Source organism: Tachysurus vachellii, chromosome 11 (assembly GCF_030014155.1).
Source record: "Tachysurus vachellii isolate PV-2020 chromosome 11, HZAU_Pvac_v1, whole genome shotgun sequence".
NCBI lineage: Eukaryota > Metazoa > Chordata > Actinopteri > Siluriformes > Bagridae > Tachysurus > Tachysurus vachellii.
The window spans coordinates 15,135,444-15,151,841 of NC_083470.1; the positions used below are offsets into that span (position 1 = coordinate 15,135,444).

Sequence of the window (16,398 nt, forward strand, 5' to 3'; positions counted from 1 at the left end):
TACTGTCTTGTGCTTGTTTGCCACTTGTTCACTAATAGCTATTTGTAACACAATGCATAACAAATCAAATAATATATATGAAATATAAAGCATTTAAGGAAAAATAAATTGTATAGAATCTCTTAATAATGGCTCACAAACAGTCACCGGAAGCAATAATTGTGGCATATTATATTATATTATATATTGTGGTTCTAAAGTATTTATTTTTTTTACTTTTTTGTCCTCCAAGAAATCACCAAAATACAAGACAGGAGGAAAAAGAGTAAAAGTGTAAAATGCTGCACCCTGATGTTCCTCCCTGATGACCATTTGGTTTCTCACAAATGTTATTATTGACGTTTTATTTGTTGTGATCGTCAGTTTTAACAGTTGAGCTGCCACATGATAATCAGTGTTATATGAGAAGAGGTGTGTGGTGATGCTGTATGACCTGCCTGTGTCATGCTGTATGACCTACCTGACTCCAAATGCCCAAAACATATACACATACAATATCATTTATACATTTTCACATGGCAACCTTTAAACTTTTTTTTTTTTTTTTTTTTTTTTTTCAGTTTTCAAAAGTTAATCAGCTAGTCATAACACAGTTGGACTAAGTATCAGGGCTCATTTTACATTGGAATGATTTAATATTAACATTAATCAATGAATGTGAAATTTGTTTTTCAAAAAGAGAAAATTCCTAGGTTTATATTCTTGTTTAGCACTTTATTGATTTTTGTATGACAATCAGCCTTCACACTGTGTAACTTTTCATTCATGTTTAAAAAAAAAGAAATGAAAACATCAATATGTATAAATATATAGCAATCCATATTTAGTGGATTCATGGGACGCAAACTGAGAAGTAAAGTATGCATGCGAATGATGTGAACACACTGTTATCTGCTATATATATTTTAAAAAGGGCTTTAGTGTAGCTGTGCTGGTTAGCTCACACAATAAGGAAGCAGTAATATTTCTTATACAAACCCTGAGGGCGACTGGACGTTATTTCACCATTCACCATACAGGACACCGTTACTTTAAGCAGAAAAGAATTTCCAAAACAGCCCAGTAGACATCTTGTAGACAGCAGTGTTAATAAAAGGAAATACTGTTATACTGTTTAAACAAAAATTGCTATACAATTACTGCAACAGCACAAGGACGCTTATAGCAAGAATAGGACTGAGCTCTTATTCCAAATATAATATATGCATTAGGCATGCACTGATATTAGTTTTTTTTTTCACATTGCTGAAACTTTTAGTATCATATACACTTCTTTGCTATTATTATGGCTTTAATGTTGAGGACTTTAATATGAAATAAATTTTTACCTTTATCTGTCTAATTGGCAGCATTTTTCCAGACTTTCCATTTAAAGACTTAAACCAGACTCAAGCTTTTTTGTACATAGCCCTACAGTGTTCAGGACTCAGACACAGTCTCAGAGTTTATGTCCCAGCATTTGATTAGTCTAGCTTTTTATGAAGAGCTTTCTTTAGGTAAAAGAGCATTTCTATAGGTTTTGTCAGTATAGAGTGTTTTAGTAAATTGGGATGAAAGGATGCTGTCACCACCCTCACAAGTTACTCAGGTTCTCAGACTGTGGAGTGGTGGATCGCTTTATGTCCCAGGAAGCCCTCGTGTCTGTGTCACCTTCTGGAGTCGCTGCTTGCATTTTGTACATAATGTACATTGTCTTTAACCATCACATGACCACAATCGTACCCTCTCTCTGTCGAGCTACTGTACATATGCCAGTCCTGATCTCCCGGTGTTCTGAGTTACTAGTCTGAGCGGCTCTTTTTCCGGACCTACTTCATCAGTCCTGACGCCCTACCTCTGCATGGTCAGCCAGTGACTCATGGGATTGCTGTCGATAGGGCCTCCCAGAAACTGTCATACCTTTTTTAAACCACTGTTGCATCAGTCAGCTTTATGTTTGTTTCTTCATTAGCGATCATTTGAAGACTTCGGGCAGAAAGAAACTATTGTTTCATCTGTTGTGAACTAAGAATTTTCGCTGACCCATTAGTGCACTCAACTACAAACTGTTGTAGGAAGGACATTATTTACATTTACATTATTTACTATCCAGTATCACCAAAATGAGGATGGGTTCCTGCTGAGTCTCTTCTGAGTTCATCTCAAGGTTTTTTCCTCATATCATCTCAGAGCATTTTTCCTTGCCACCGTTGCCTCCGGCTTACTCATTAGGGATAGACATTAGAGATATATAGTAACTTCATTTTATTCATTCATTCATTCATCTTGTACCGCTTATCCGAACTACCTCGGGTCACGGGGAGCCTGTGCCTATCTCAGGCGTCATTGGGCATCAAGGCAGGATACACCCTGGACGGAGTGCCAACCCATCGCAGGGCACACACACACTCTCATTCACTCACGCAATCACACACTAGGGACAATTTTCCAGAGATGCCAATCAACCTACCATGCATGTCTTTGGACCGGGGGAGGAAACCGGAGTACCCGGAGGAAACCCCCGAGGCACGGAGAGAACATGCAAACTCCACACACACAAGGTGGAGGCGGGAATCGAACCCCGACCCTGGAGGTGTGAGGCGAACGTGCTAACCACTAAGCCTTTCTATACATAAAAACTGCTATACTGTAAAACTGCTTTGAGACAATGTGACTTGTTAAATGTAAAAATTGATAAATAAATTAATTTAATTAAATACTTAATTCACCAAGATTTACCATGAAAATTAACGCTACCTTTCAAATGTTTTAATCAAATGTTAACATTTTACTAACAAACATATTACTGGAGTTTAGTGAGGAATCAGCCATTTCTATCTGTAGTGTAAAAATCTGCCTGGTCATCCAGTCTTAACCCATTCAAACTCATGTATGATCCAAACCTGCCAACCTTGGAAAACATTTTTGAGTAGCAACTTACTCAACTTACTTTACATTTGAGTAGCAACTAAAATAAAGAGTATAACGTTATGTGCATGATCGTTTTTGTGTATAATATCGGCATACTGTTTTAACAACTCTTTATGTATTGCCATATATTAGATCTAATGAACTAAACAGTAACTTCATATCTGACAACACATACATGTGTTCATTTTCTCAGCAATAATGCAAGACTCTAGACTTCACTATGGTTTTGACTGGCTGATCATATAATAATACCTCCCTCATCATTTCTACTTTCTGCTTCTATTTCCCTGCTTTTCACAAAAAATCTGATGTCCATCAGATGTGATCTACAGGAGCCAGTAACAATCGAGTCAGAATACGATTGATATTTAAAAAATTACATTAGTTTCGTCATGTTATAGCATGACTGCGTGCTATAAAAGGGATACACAGACGCTCGCGGATATTGATTTCTGCGTGCTCGCGCCAGTTTGTCTTTTCCGTTAAAATACGACGGCAATGCGTTTACAGGCATAACTTACGTTTCCTATATAAATACTGGCAAATAAAGTAAAACTTGATCTGTGCGTAAAACTTAAACTTGAGGCACAACACCGGACACTTGGGCACATGCCCCAGTAAAGGAGTCTAACGACGCCTGTGGTTTGGCAGGCTTATTAAAATGGATGAAATTCACAATTCTGGCCATTTACCTTTGAAACGTTAAGTCCTCACTTGTAAAAAACAGTCACTGTAAGAAGAATTGAAGACGGACAGAGACAGATGAAAACCACATTCGTTTTGACGGCTCTCCGCTTGTAGCGATGAAGAGTTTTAAACTGCCGCTATGATTGGTCCAATTATTATTTTCCCAGATTGCTGTACAATGCGGTTACACCCATAGGCGCATTGCCTGGTGTGCAAATGCACAGACAGTTGAATTCAAAGGCATCAATGGTTTTTTACAATGCGTATTTTGAAGTGACAAATCGTAGCAGCGTACTTTAATGTCTAAATGCGTATCTGCTACACAAAATGCATAAAGGTTGGCAGGTCTGTATGATCATGTATGAAATACTGTATAAAAATACAGTATGGTATTTTTGTTATTGCTTTTTTTATTCCATTTATTAGATGATTAAAATAGAGCATGGGGAATAGATGTAACAAAAGTAAACTTTCCTGTGAAAGTTTTGCTGTGGTTAATGAAACATTCACATTAGCATAAAGTATGTTTTTTTGTTTATAAGTTTAAACATAAGAAAATGTAAAATAGAATGAGAAACAAAATAGAAATGCACTGTTCCAAATACTGGTGAGAGTGGGGGCATTTTACATTTTCTTTAAATTAAATGACTGTTGCTAGTCAGTCAAAATGTGTTTTTGATTGTACAGAGCTCAGCCTGCTTGGATGAAAATATCCAATTGATGTGAAATATACTGGTATAGTTTCCAGAATACTGTTGTGGTATACAGTATTACCTCTGAAATTTTGCTTTTCTATACTTTTTGTTTTGTTTAATTTTTTTTTCTTTGTTTGTTTTTCTTTTATGACAACATAGGCATGGCAACTTGAACACTAGTTAGGCTGGCTATCAATCTAAGATGCATGACTAACTCAGCGTGAATACTGTGTTTGTAATGGGATTAGTGGGTAGAGCCAAAAATATCCTTGTCTAGCTATAGGAGAGTGCTTAGCATGTCTATGCACTAACATGAGGACAGTAAGAGAACTGCTTCTGCTTGATTTTATAATCCTCCCAATAGTCTATTTATCAAGCTTTGTAAAGAATAATCATAAGACAGGCTTGTAAGACCTTTTTAGTCACCACTAGCAGTTGGGATAGTGCAAAGCAAACATGACATCATGCATTAGTTAAGATAGACATCAGTCATTCCAGTCCAGAAAGAACTTTGTCAGCAGGACCCATAACTTGTATAGACTGTCATCTGATCAGTTTCAGTACACTTTAGGCTGGACTTTCTGCACTACTTCTTGCAGTCAAACAAACTGTGATATTTCAATCTCAATTGTAGTCAGAATTGTTACAAGTAGAAAAGGTGTATATGTCTTTTCCAATGCAAGGATGAGAAGATCATTTCTGTCGGTCAGCTCCCCACTTTTAAAGCAGTCAGGGCAAGATCATGATCAAAACTACTGTTGGTGAAGGATTCCTAAAGTATGAGTCTACAAATTTGTACCCTTTATAGGTCTGTGAGGAGTAAGTAAAAACCAAAAAAAAAAAAAACAGTTATCAGCACATGCCTAAGTTTTGACTGTCAGCTCTTACAAAATTGAGAACAAAAGATTGACAGACAATATCAGAAAAGCAGCCAGTCTGATGCTTGATATCCACAAAAGCAGCTATGTAAAAGTGAAAACTTGTGTTTTCTGTAAGAAATTTTGTTTTAAATTTATACAAACCTTTTTTATCTTTAAAAAATAGACATGGCTTTGTCATTCAACTCTCAGACTTTTAACTATATACCTTTCTCATACCTTTTAACTATAAAAGCTGGCCACATATTTACAGTTAGCATGTGCTATGTTTTTATGTTCATATATATATATATATATATATATATATATATATATATATATATATATATATATATATATATATATATATATATATATGAAAAGGATTTTGTGTATCTTAATAATCACTTAAAATATTTCACCAATCAGTTCCCTTCTTCATAAATCCTATGTAAATATGTATAATATATGAGCAAAATATGTCAATTTGGACAACAGCTAAATCCAAAAAAATATAAATAAGATGTGGTTCTGCTCACAGCAGCCAATGCCAAGATGGAATAGTTGTATTACAAGAGATGCCTGTAAAACGGCATGTCCATCCATGCTGGGACTGGACGATGGCTCTTACACTTCAGCTGTCCAGGGAGCTCGGTCACACTGAAGACTGGTCCCACACCTACACCAGCACCAGGACAGAGAGGTTACAGAGTTCAGCAGGCTCTGTCTAAGAGAGCCAAGCTCACAAATCACTAGTTACTCATAGAAGGAACAAAACTCACCAAAGTCAGTTTGAATTAAACTTATCTTTATATTTACTTCTTCTTAGGTTGTTTTTGTTCACAGCTGAATGTCATTATTAATTACAGTTTCATCTCTTGTTTGTGTAGGGATGCTTCCTAATACACAGTATCAAAGCGGTGGCATGTATCCTTGTATAGCTTTTAAAACCCTGATCCTGGCATCCTAAAAGGACACACAGTTAACGTGGCAGTGTCGCATGCGTACCTTGTTAACTGGTGTGAGTTGAGTGCGGACTGAGCTTGTGTGCAGACGTGTGCGCTCACGCTCTCTCTCTCGCTCATCCAGTGGCCGTCCTGGAGATCTCTCTCTGCGTGCATCAATCACAGCACGCCCTGGTGACTTCTCACGGTCCAGTGGCCGAGCTGGGGACTTGTCTCTGCGGAACTCAGTGCGGCCCTCGCGGTATCGGTGTGGTGTACTAGGGTCCCGGTGCACAACACTGTCCTGAGCTTGAGGACTTGAGGCTAGCCGCTTTGAAATGTGCTCATTATAAGTGGGTGGGCCACGCTTGCTTGGGCTGCTGCAGAGGTCAAAGCTGTCAAACAAGCATAGGTAAAATCAAGCTTATGTACAACTTTTACTAACATTTATTCAAGAATATATGTGTGAATCTAATATTTTTGACAGAGTTTATTTTACGTCAAACGTAATACCTCCTATTAGAACCTGTCCGTTGCAATTCTCCTGACTCTCGTACTACATGGCCCTTGCAGCAGATCACTCTCAGTTTGTTCTGGTAAGATGAGGCCAAGTAAATGGCACCTGATGAGATGGCTGGGCCTAGGTAGCGTGGGTTAGGGACATCCAAGTGAACAAGTGCAGGAGGCCTGAACAAAGTTTACAAAAACCACAAAAAAATTAACAGAGTTTATAAATGCTGAAATCCACAAATTCATCCTCAAAACAGAGTTGTCCAAGTTGCCAAATAACCACCACAAATATATAATTTTGAAAATCAACATTAAAAACCAAATAAACAATTAAGCCAAATAATGAATTATGTTGTTTGATTGCATAAAAAAGTAATATGATTTAGTCTTATTTTTATTCTTATTATTATTCTTATTGTTATATAATTGTAGCATTTTTAACAGGTTAAACATCCTTTTTTTGCATAACATTTTTTACTTATATTAATTACTACTGTAATTCAGTATTACTACTGAAATTCATGGTTGGTTATTTTTATTAATGCACTGAATTATTCTAGTTTATTGTACCTTAATGGATCAGCCATTATACAGTATCTAGTATAGTAAACAGGGTTAAATGCCTTGATCTTGTGCATGAATTGGCAGTGTGGAGTGTGAATCTTCTAATCTTCCAACCTTCTAATCACAAGCCCAGATACTTTAACCACCACTTTCCCTTGCCTATTTACTAATAGTCTCATTTAATTTTCTTGCATTGACATAACTTTTATAAATTTTACTTGATGACATGATAAAACTATGCAAATATACAAATGAAATATAAGCTGGCTGTGATTTGTCTATTGATGAAGTAAGAAAAGGCACAAATTCTATCAACATATCCACACATGAACTCTGAACTCACCCTCGACTGTACCTTATGTCAAGTAAATTGTAATTTACTTATAGATAGATAAATAGAAATATCATACCTTGCTTTCAAGTAGTTGCCTAAGTACTACCCTTTTATCATAATAGCCTTAACTTTAACTCCTACAACTACTAGATGTCTATGTGGTGTTATTTTGACACGCACCCAAGAGCAGCATGACCCTGAAGCTCAATAACATCCAGTGAGTTGAAGTAAGTCACAAATAGGTATGGCTCTCTAAAGGCTGGGAACAGAGAGGATTAAGACAGTACTATACTAATACACATACTTAATTGCTGATTTATGAAAAGCAAAAATTTATGTAATGGTCAGGCACTCTTTAAATATGAACACATTTTTTTCAAGACATGTACCAAATGTTAGAGGAAGACGACTCCATTTGAGCTCATCTGTGCGACTTCTTCGGCCATAGGCATCCACAAACACTCCAAATTCTGCCAGTGCAAACATTGCAAGTATTTAAGGCTATATCAAATTTCAGCTTGTAAAAAATATAGTCAGTATACTAGCTACAAACTATATGTTTTATTATGAACAGTCATGCCCAAGCATGGTCCTTTTTTAATATTGGAAAATGTACATAGATAATAATCAATACAGTGATAGAATAATATCAATCTCAATCTGAATTTCAATCTGACCATGGAAACAGAGCAGGTATTCCTCTTTCTGAGCTGCACTCGACACCTGCATGATGGCGATGGGGAAGCTGTAGGAGGATGCGGTAAACATAGCTGAAGCCAATGACACATCATTTTTGTCCAGGAATTCTGTGAAAAAGCACAAAATGCCTGATTAGTTTAACAATATGCAAGTATTGTTATATATACACCAAATGTTAAATATACCAAATCCTTAAACAAGACTTTCCAAATGGTTTCTCTGCAGTATAGTTGGTAATGTCTATCTAGTGTTAAATATGTGCAGTTGTATTCATATAAAAAGAGCAGTATGACAACCCTTTTATCTAAACCAATTCCAGTAGTGGAAGGAATAGATATTACTGAAATCGTACATACCCTCCAGCACATATTGCTTCATCTCAATCTCATAGAACTTGTTGGTGCCAATGACGATGCTGTAGTTGGTGAAGTAAATACAGCTACAGGGTTCTAAAGTCTCAATCTCCTGAGAGAAAGAGAGAGAGAAAGACCACAAGGGTGATTAAGGAGCAAGAGTGCACCTGTCTGTTTATAAACCCATCCCTATGGAAGGTCATTACAACCAACCTATTAACCAAGAAATCCTCACACATAAATGTTTCATAATAATTTATATTTTTTTATATTAATTATTTTTTTAATTAATTTATATGATTAAATAAATGTATTCTTCACATGACAAATGTATTCTTCACATTCTTCACATGATAAATTACAGGTTATAATTTGTCATGTGTCTTTTATTAGATATAATGAGTCAGCCTTAATTATGTTTGTGTAAAAGCTAGGTTTAGTTCTCACCTTGCGAATGCAAAATTTGCTCAGATTGTCGTTGTAGCGCAAAATTGTGACTTTACTGGGCATTGCTGCGCAAATGCAGGAACCATTTTCAATCTACAGATAGTAAAATTACACAAAAGCTATTATAAAGCACGAAAGCAGTAGACCCAAAATAGATTCTACAGTACAGAATCTATTTACGTGCACTAGAGAGATAGCAGTCATACCCTCCCTGCAGCAAAAAGATGACAACCCTTGACAGTCTCAAAAATGTATGGAACAATTTCGGGCAAGGTTGGGAGGTGGGACTGAGAGAGTGACTGTTTCACCTTCTTTATCTCCACCAGGCAGAGTGCCCTCTCATCACCTGTAAAAGAAAGCTATACCTCAAAATAGTGTTCAGTACAAGTTAACGTATATATAGACACTGAATAGTTAAGGTATATTGAATAAATCACAGTCACTTACACACATGTATGAAAATCATGGTAACACATGTTAAGTGTTGACTAACATTATGTGATTACTAATATAAAGTAATCATTAATTGTTGCATCAATTAACAAAAACAACAATGTTGGTAGGGGCATCAATGTAATTTCTAAAAATAAATATTTTTGCAGTATATATGTATATAGTGTATATATGTATACTAGTATATATGTATACATTTCTGTCAGAAAACAAAGTGTTCATTGTGTGACTGTGTTTTTAAATATCTTTCAATTCTGAGTAAAAAATTATTCCAAAAATGAAAATAAAAATAAAGTATTTATACAACTAACAAATCAAATCCAAAATTTAAAACCATATAATATTTTAATTAAAATTTTTTTGGAATCATTTTAAAAATGACTATATGTGACTATATTTCACTATATAACACTATATTTCTGTACAAACATAAGAAGTATGCTTAATATAACTCCACAAAGCTCATGAAGATTTAATTAACATTAAATCTTGTAAAACAAAATTGTACTTTCTTTGTGTTTAGGATCATTCTCTATTATTAAAATAAAACATTCGGGGGAAATCATAAGGCCATTATAATAAAATGCTACTTGAAGGGCCCAGGTTGACTTGCAGAAGAGAAGCATTGTGAGTCTGTCACAGTTTTATAATAAATAGCTCTGAAATGTAACAAACCTTAAATACAATTAAATCTACTAATATTATTATATGGCTTTTGAAAAAAGATATAAAGCTTGCCATGAAGGTCCAGAGGATAACTAGTTCGGGAGTTAAAATAATTCCCTAAGGCACAGTGGAAGGGTTAACATTAAAAAAGTATGGATCATGGTATGGTATGGATCATGTCTATTCCTGGTTTAAATCTAAATATAAAAATAGATCTTTAATTTTTTGAGCATTTACAGATACAGATACAGAGACAGATAATGGCATCAGTTTCACCCCCAGTGTTGGTAGAAGTCGCCACCACATGTCTGCCACTAGATTTAAGATTTATGTGTATAACTGTAAATTAATGTTGTACTAAGACTTAATCCAGTGCTACTTAGGGTTCATATTTAGTCTTGAGTTAAACATAATAGGAATCTAATATATATTAAATAAACATTTTTTTAATAATCAAATAAAACAGTAAATAAAGCTAGCTTGGAATGTAACTAACCTACCTAAGTTGCATAAAAGTCTTAAAAAAAACTTTGTAAAAGGTTAGCCACAGAAGATGGTTGGGACATGGCTGATATATATTCAATATAGCCATGAAGTTTCTTGATTTGAAAAACATATACTGTATATTATATAAGTGTAGGGAAATCTGTACCCACTATAGATGCAGATTCCTGTTCTTTACCGACAAGAGTGGAACCTGGTATGATACCAGTGCAGCAGCATAGCCAATCAAAATAATTGTGGGCAGGATCAACCACTAGTGTGTTATAAATTATATTGTATTTACAGTATATAATGTATTACAGTGTGAGTTGAACATATATGTAGAGCTGCTAAGTCATGCATTATATATTCTTGCCTTGATCTATTCATACAGAAGAACAGTGAATGAATGTGATCACTTAGTGGTTAAGGTGTTGGGCTACCAATCAGAAGGTTGTGAGTCCCTCAAACACACTCTTCATCCTCCTACTATCTGGAAAAAGGTATTGAAGCATTCAGGACCTCACAAACAGACTGTGCAACAGTTTCTTCCTGTAATCCATCAGACTTTTCAACACCCAGAACTGTCCCGAACACACACTCAAACACACTGTATGTACTGCATTAACTGTACCAAATCAAAAACACGCTCAATCACTCATTCAATATACATCCATGTCTACCACCCATATTAAACTGTTTATACATGCTGTTTTTGCACATGCTGTTTTGCACACTCACTCAATTGCTGTTTTGCACACCACATTTCAATACCTCATTCAACTGCTGCTAATACACAAGTGTTTACTGGAACCCTCTTAATTCATAATTTGCACAATATACACCAGCTGCATGAGATTGGAATAAACAATAAAAAGCTTCTTAACTTGACTTGACTTGACTCCAGCAGATCCTAAGTCTGCCCCAGGGCATATATCGTGTGGGACATAACTTATATAATTCTAACTGGAGCTGAGCAACTGTGGCTTAGTGGTTAGCACATTCGCATCACACCTCCAGGGTTGGGGGTTTGAGTCCTGCCTCCGCCTTGTGTGTTTGGAGTTTGCATGTTCTCCCCGTGCCTCGGGGGTTTCCTCCGGGTGCTCCGGTTTCCTCCCCCCGTCCAAAGACATGCATGGTAGGTTGATTGGCATCTCTGGAAAAATTGTCCGTAGTGTGTGAGTGAATGAGAGTGTGTGTGTGCCCTGTGATGGGTTGGCATTCTGTCCAGGGTGTATCCTGCCTTGATGCGCGATGACGCCTGAGACGCACAGGCTCCCCGTGACCCAAGGTAGTTCGGATAAGCGGTAGTGAGTAAGTGATCTCAATGTTCTTCCCCTTTGATGTTCGGTTAATAAATCTGATAAGTAAGATGGTGCAAGGGCATGCAGAGATTTGTATACTAGTAAAAGTAACTTAAAATCAATCCTGTACTGTACAGGAAGCCAATGCAGGGAGACCAGGGACGGAGTGATGTGTTCATGTTTTTTAATATTCATTAATCATCTTGCAGCGGCATTTTGAACCTTCTGCAGCCAAAAGATAGAGGCTTGACTAATTCCTTTATATAACGAATTACAATAGTCCAGTCTTGATGATATGAGAGCATGAATTGCAATTTCGAGACTCTTAAATGTCAGACAAGATTTCATCTTGGCCAGATTTCTCAGATTAAAAAACTAGACTATACAACATGATTTATCTGTGTGTTCAGCTTCAGAGAGCTATCAATAAATACACCCAAATTTTTAACACATTCTTTAACTTTCATTGACAGCGGGCCAAGATTAAACTCTGCTACGCCCTTTGCTCCTCTAGGGCTGAACACTACAACCTCCATCTTGTTTTTGTTAAGGTATAAGAAATTAGAAGCCAGAAAAAAAGAAATTATTAATTTTTCTTTAATATCAGAAAGGCAGGACATTAAAGGTTCTAGACTATTTCTATTAGTTAACGGTAGATATATTTGTAAATCATCCGCATAGCAGTGAAATGCTACATTGTATCTTCTAAAAATATCCCCCAATGGGAGCATGTAAAGTGAAAAAAGTGTGGGGGCCAGGATGGAGCCTTGTGGCACACCACATATAAGTGATGTTGCTCTTGCTGTATATGACTCAAATCGTACTGCCATGCTTCTGTCAGTCAAGTATGATTTGAACCAATTTAGAGCCTTATCCTGCAAACCTACGTATTCTTCTAGCCATGAAAGCAGCACTGTATGATCTATTGTATCGAAGGCTGCAGTTAGGTCTAATAAAATAAACACTGCTGAATCACCAGCATCCACAGTCACCAATAAATCATTAAAAACCTTTACAAGGGCTGTCTCCATGGAATGATATTTTCTGAAGCCGGACTGGTGAAGTTCACCAATCTTATTCTGTTCTAAAAAAATTTAACTGACTAAACAACACTAAAATTTTTGTCAAAAAAGATAGATGAGAAACTGGTCTAAAATTTGTCAAGTCAGTCGGATCTAAGTTGGGTTTTTTTTAGTATAGGTTGCTCAAAGGCCTGTTTCAGCATGTTAGGAAAAACCCCTGTATCTAAGCTTTTATTTACAATCTGAAGAATACTAAGTCCAATAGCCTCCATGTCTCAGTAATGAACATTAGATCTAAACAAGTGCAGTAAAAAAGTCATTTAACATGAATGTCATTCATCACTGACCTCACATTGATCAAACCAATCTTCAGCTTTATTGTATCATCCTCAGTATGAGTTGTCCGATGCAGCGGTTTAATATTACACAATCTTACCCCGCCGAGTCGAAGATGCGGTGAGCGAAACACTTGTAGCGATCCAGTAAATGTAGGGAAAATCAGGACATTCCAGTTACAGTATATAACGATTCCATGGAGCGCCATCTCACAAAACGAGAGCAGTCCATTCCGTCAACTACCAGAGCTTGAACCCCGTATGTCCTCCGGTTACTTCCAAGGGCAAGTTTAAGTTTAACCGCGAAACCACCTCTTTTCCCTCGACACTTCCTTCGTTTCTTTCCTGGCGGCAAACATTGCACCCGACAAAGGTAGGGCGGCACAACAGTGGCGGAAGAGTCCCACCAGTACACAGCATTAACCGATGTGTTTGACCATCTACCAAAGGCCAATATTCAGCAGAGTTTGCCGGTCGTAAACTAGCCCAGGAGACACGCTTTGGCTTAAGACAACAGGTGAGTTAAAGATGCCATGATTTTAAAGGCAATTAAAAAAAACCATAGTACAAACAGGCTTGAGCGTCTCAGAGACTGACGGCATGCCAGGAACATCGGCGCCATCTTGGATCTTAACCAAGACATCTGACCTCTCAATTAAATTAGAAGAGACTTAAAAGCATCCCTCCCTGTTTCTGTCCATCAGCACTTAGTAGGGTTACCACCATGACACCAACAACCTTCTGGCCACATACACTTTTTGAAGCTGCTTCTATGATTTAGGATTTGAACATGGTCCAACTCATTTGGTACAAAAGTGAAGACCTTTTGGATTTTGAAGCTAAATTTGTCTGTCTTCTGTCAAATTTCTAAGAAACACACATTGCTTATACATTCTACATATCGTCGCTGTCGGGCGGAAACCTCGTATGTCCAAATTTGGTCAATTTCATATTTTTTCACATATCGATGCTATTGGTCAGTCCCCACGTGGGTCTGTTATTTTTACAAGTTATTAACCAATCTAAAGTCTTGAAAAAGCTTGAGCGCAAATCTCATAACTCCATTGGACACTTCAACTGTCCACCTCTTCCTCACTCAGAGGGAGCACTTCGCGGCATATTTCTCCTCAAGAAGAGTCGCAATGAATCAACACGTCTTCTGAGGTAAATGTCTTCAAAACACTGGGCTCAAAGAAAAAAAAATCTTGACCCCCGCTAGTTCTGGTGCTCGTCTGAGGACAGGAATTTAGCACAAGACAATCCACTGCAACGCGGACTAAACCCTGTGCACTGCAGATAAGGTACAGCATTTTTTTAATTTCCTGAAAAATAACGGTTTTGGAGATACGAGGATTCCGCCTAACATCGACGATATACAAATGTGTGAATACAAATAACAAATGAAAATTGGAAATGATTCTTGGTATTATTTTAACATGTTGTACAACTTAATGTTATTACTTCACATTCGCATTAGCATTACTTAATGTTTCTTTATCAGCACAAAACAAACTAACCATTATTAACTTATGCATTAACTATTAAGCATGCTACAGATGCATTACTTTTTCAGTTAGCTGTGTAAACAAAACATAAATAGTAATAATGGTGGAAATTTGTGAGGTTGAATTTATTGTAAATATTGTAGGCATCTCAGTTTTACAACACATAAAACTGCCATATGCAGTTGAAGCTCACTCACCCACAATCATGAGCAGCTTGTCTTGCTCTTTGATGATGTAGATTTGAAACACAGAGCCCAAGCCTGGGATGTGAGTCAATGAGTTCTTTATAACATTCAGTGCATACAGACCTTCCTCTGAACCCACTAACACAATCTGAGCACAAAGCAAAAACATTAAATTAAAAATGTTTTTCGACTTGCAGTTTTATTCAGTGAGTATGACATTTTCTAATATATTCATCCTCGATACTTATACTTAATTAAGAAACTATGTTAATAACTATAGTAAGGTGTGAACTGATGGGCACTTCAATAACTGATCTGCATTGTAAACCTGGGTCCCAAACATTATTAAATTATTTTAATAATATCCACTGGTCCTGCAGTAGTTTGTTATATGCCCTCTGGTACCTGGTCAGTTAGAGGGAGTGTGCAGTTGATGTCCAGCCTGTCATCTCCCTCCAGCTTCAATAGAGAATTTCCCAGCAGCTTCTGAAAGTAGGAAAGAATATTATTTTCATTGTTTTTATAATAATAATAATAATAATAATAATAATAATAATAATAATAATAATAATAATAATACTTTGATTATTAAGCAAGGGCCAAACTAGAGAATCGACAGCCACTTCCTAGACAGCAAAGACAGCCAGCTCATGTGGCAGGGCATCCAGGTGATCACAAACTATAGGACAATGTCACCTGCGTGTGACGGTGATGCCTTCCTACCAGATGCGCTGAATGACTTCTACACTCGGTTTAAAGCGTAGAACAATGTAGCGGCATGGAGGACCATCCCTAATCCCACCGACCAGGTACTCTGTCTAACCACGGCCAATGTGAGAAGAACTCACATTGAGAACTCAATTAAGAGAAGAACTCAATTAAGTAGAATTAACCCATGGAAGGCTGCTGGCCCGGACAACATTACTGATAGGGTGCTCAGAACGGTGTAGCAATGCACAGCTCAAAACACATCATCATGTTCGCTGATGATACAACCCTGGTGGGTCTCTTTTGTAAGAATGATGAGTCAGCATGCAGATAGATGAGTCAGCATATAGAGCTAACAACCTGTCTCTGAATGTTGACAAAACTAAAGAGATGGTTGTTGACTTCAGGAAAGCACAGAGCAACCAACTCTCCGCTGAACATATACGGATCATCTGTGGAGACCGTCAAGAGCACCAAATTCATTTTTGTTCATCTGGTGGAGAACTTGTCACTCAGCTGGTCACTCAACACCAGCTCTAACAGTAAGAAAGCCCAGCAGCACCTCTACTTCCCACAAAGACTGAGGAAAACCCATTTCCCTGCCCCCATCCTGGCAACATTTTATAGAGGGATCATCAAGAGCATTCTGAGCAGCTGCATCATTGTCTGGTTTAGGAACTGCACCATCCTGGACTGTAAGACCCTTCGGGACAGCATCAGAATCTCTCCTCCTTCTA

The 16,398-nt window shown here is 37.1% G+C and overlaps 1 protein-coding gene across 6 annotated transcripts in view; it reads right to left on the reverse strand.

The window, feature by feature from the left end:
• Positions 1-5,560: 5,560 nt before the first annotated feature.
• LOC132853504 (citron Rho-interacting kinase) overlaps positions 5,561-16,398 on the reverse strand; it is a 53,494-nt gene continuing 42,656 nt past the window's right edge. For 5 of the 6 annotated variants that reach the window (XM_060881300.1, XM_060881304.1, XM_060881302.1 and 2 more), the window contains 10 exons: positions 15,359-15,439; positions 14,966-15,101; positions 9,207-9,346; positions 9,001-9,093; positions 8,557-8,665; positions 8,179-8,307; positions 7,891-7,971; positions 7,682-7,760; positions 6,607-6,780; positions 6,116-6,488 (listed from right to left, as the gene is read on the reverse strand). In XM_060881300.1, the coding sequence (XP_060737283.1) occupies positions 6,116-6,488; positions 6,607-6,780; positions 7,682-7,760; positions 7,891-7,971; positions 8,179-8,307; positions 8,557-8,665; positions 9,001-9,093; positions 9,207-9,346; positions 14,966-15,101; positions 15,359-15,439 (1,395 nt within the window). Of the gene's footprint in view, positions 5,829-6,115; positions 6,489-6,606; positions 6,781-7,681; positions 7,761-7,890; positions 7,972-8,178; positions 8,308-8,556; positions 8,666-9,000; positions 9,094-9,206; positions 9,347-14,965; positions 15,102-15,358; positions 15,440-16,398 lie in introns of those variants that run through there. The other variant, XM_060881303.1, reaches the window with a different exon arrangement.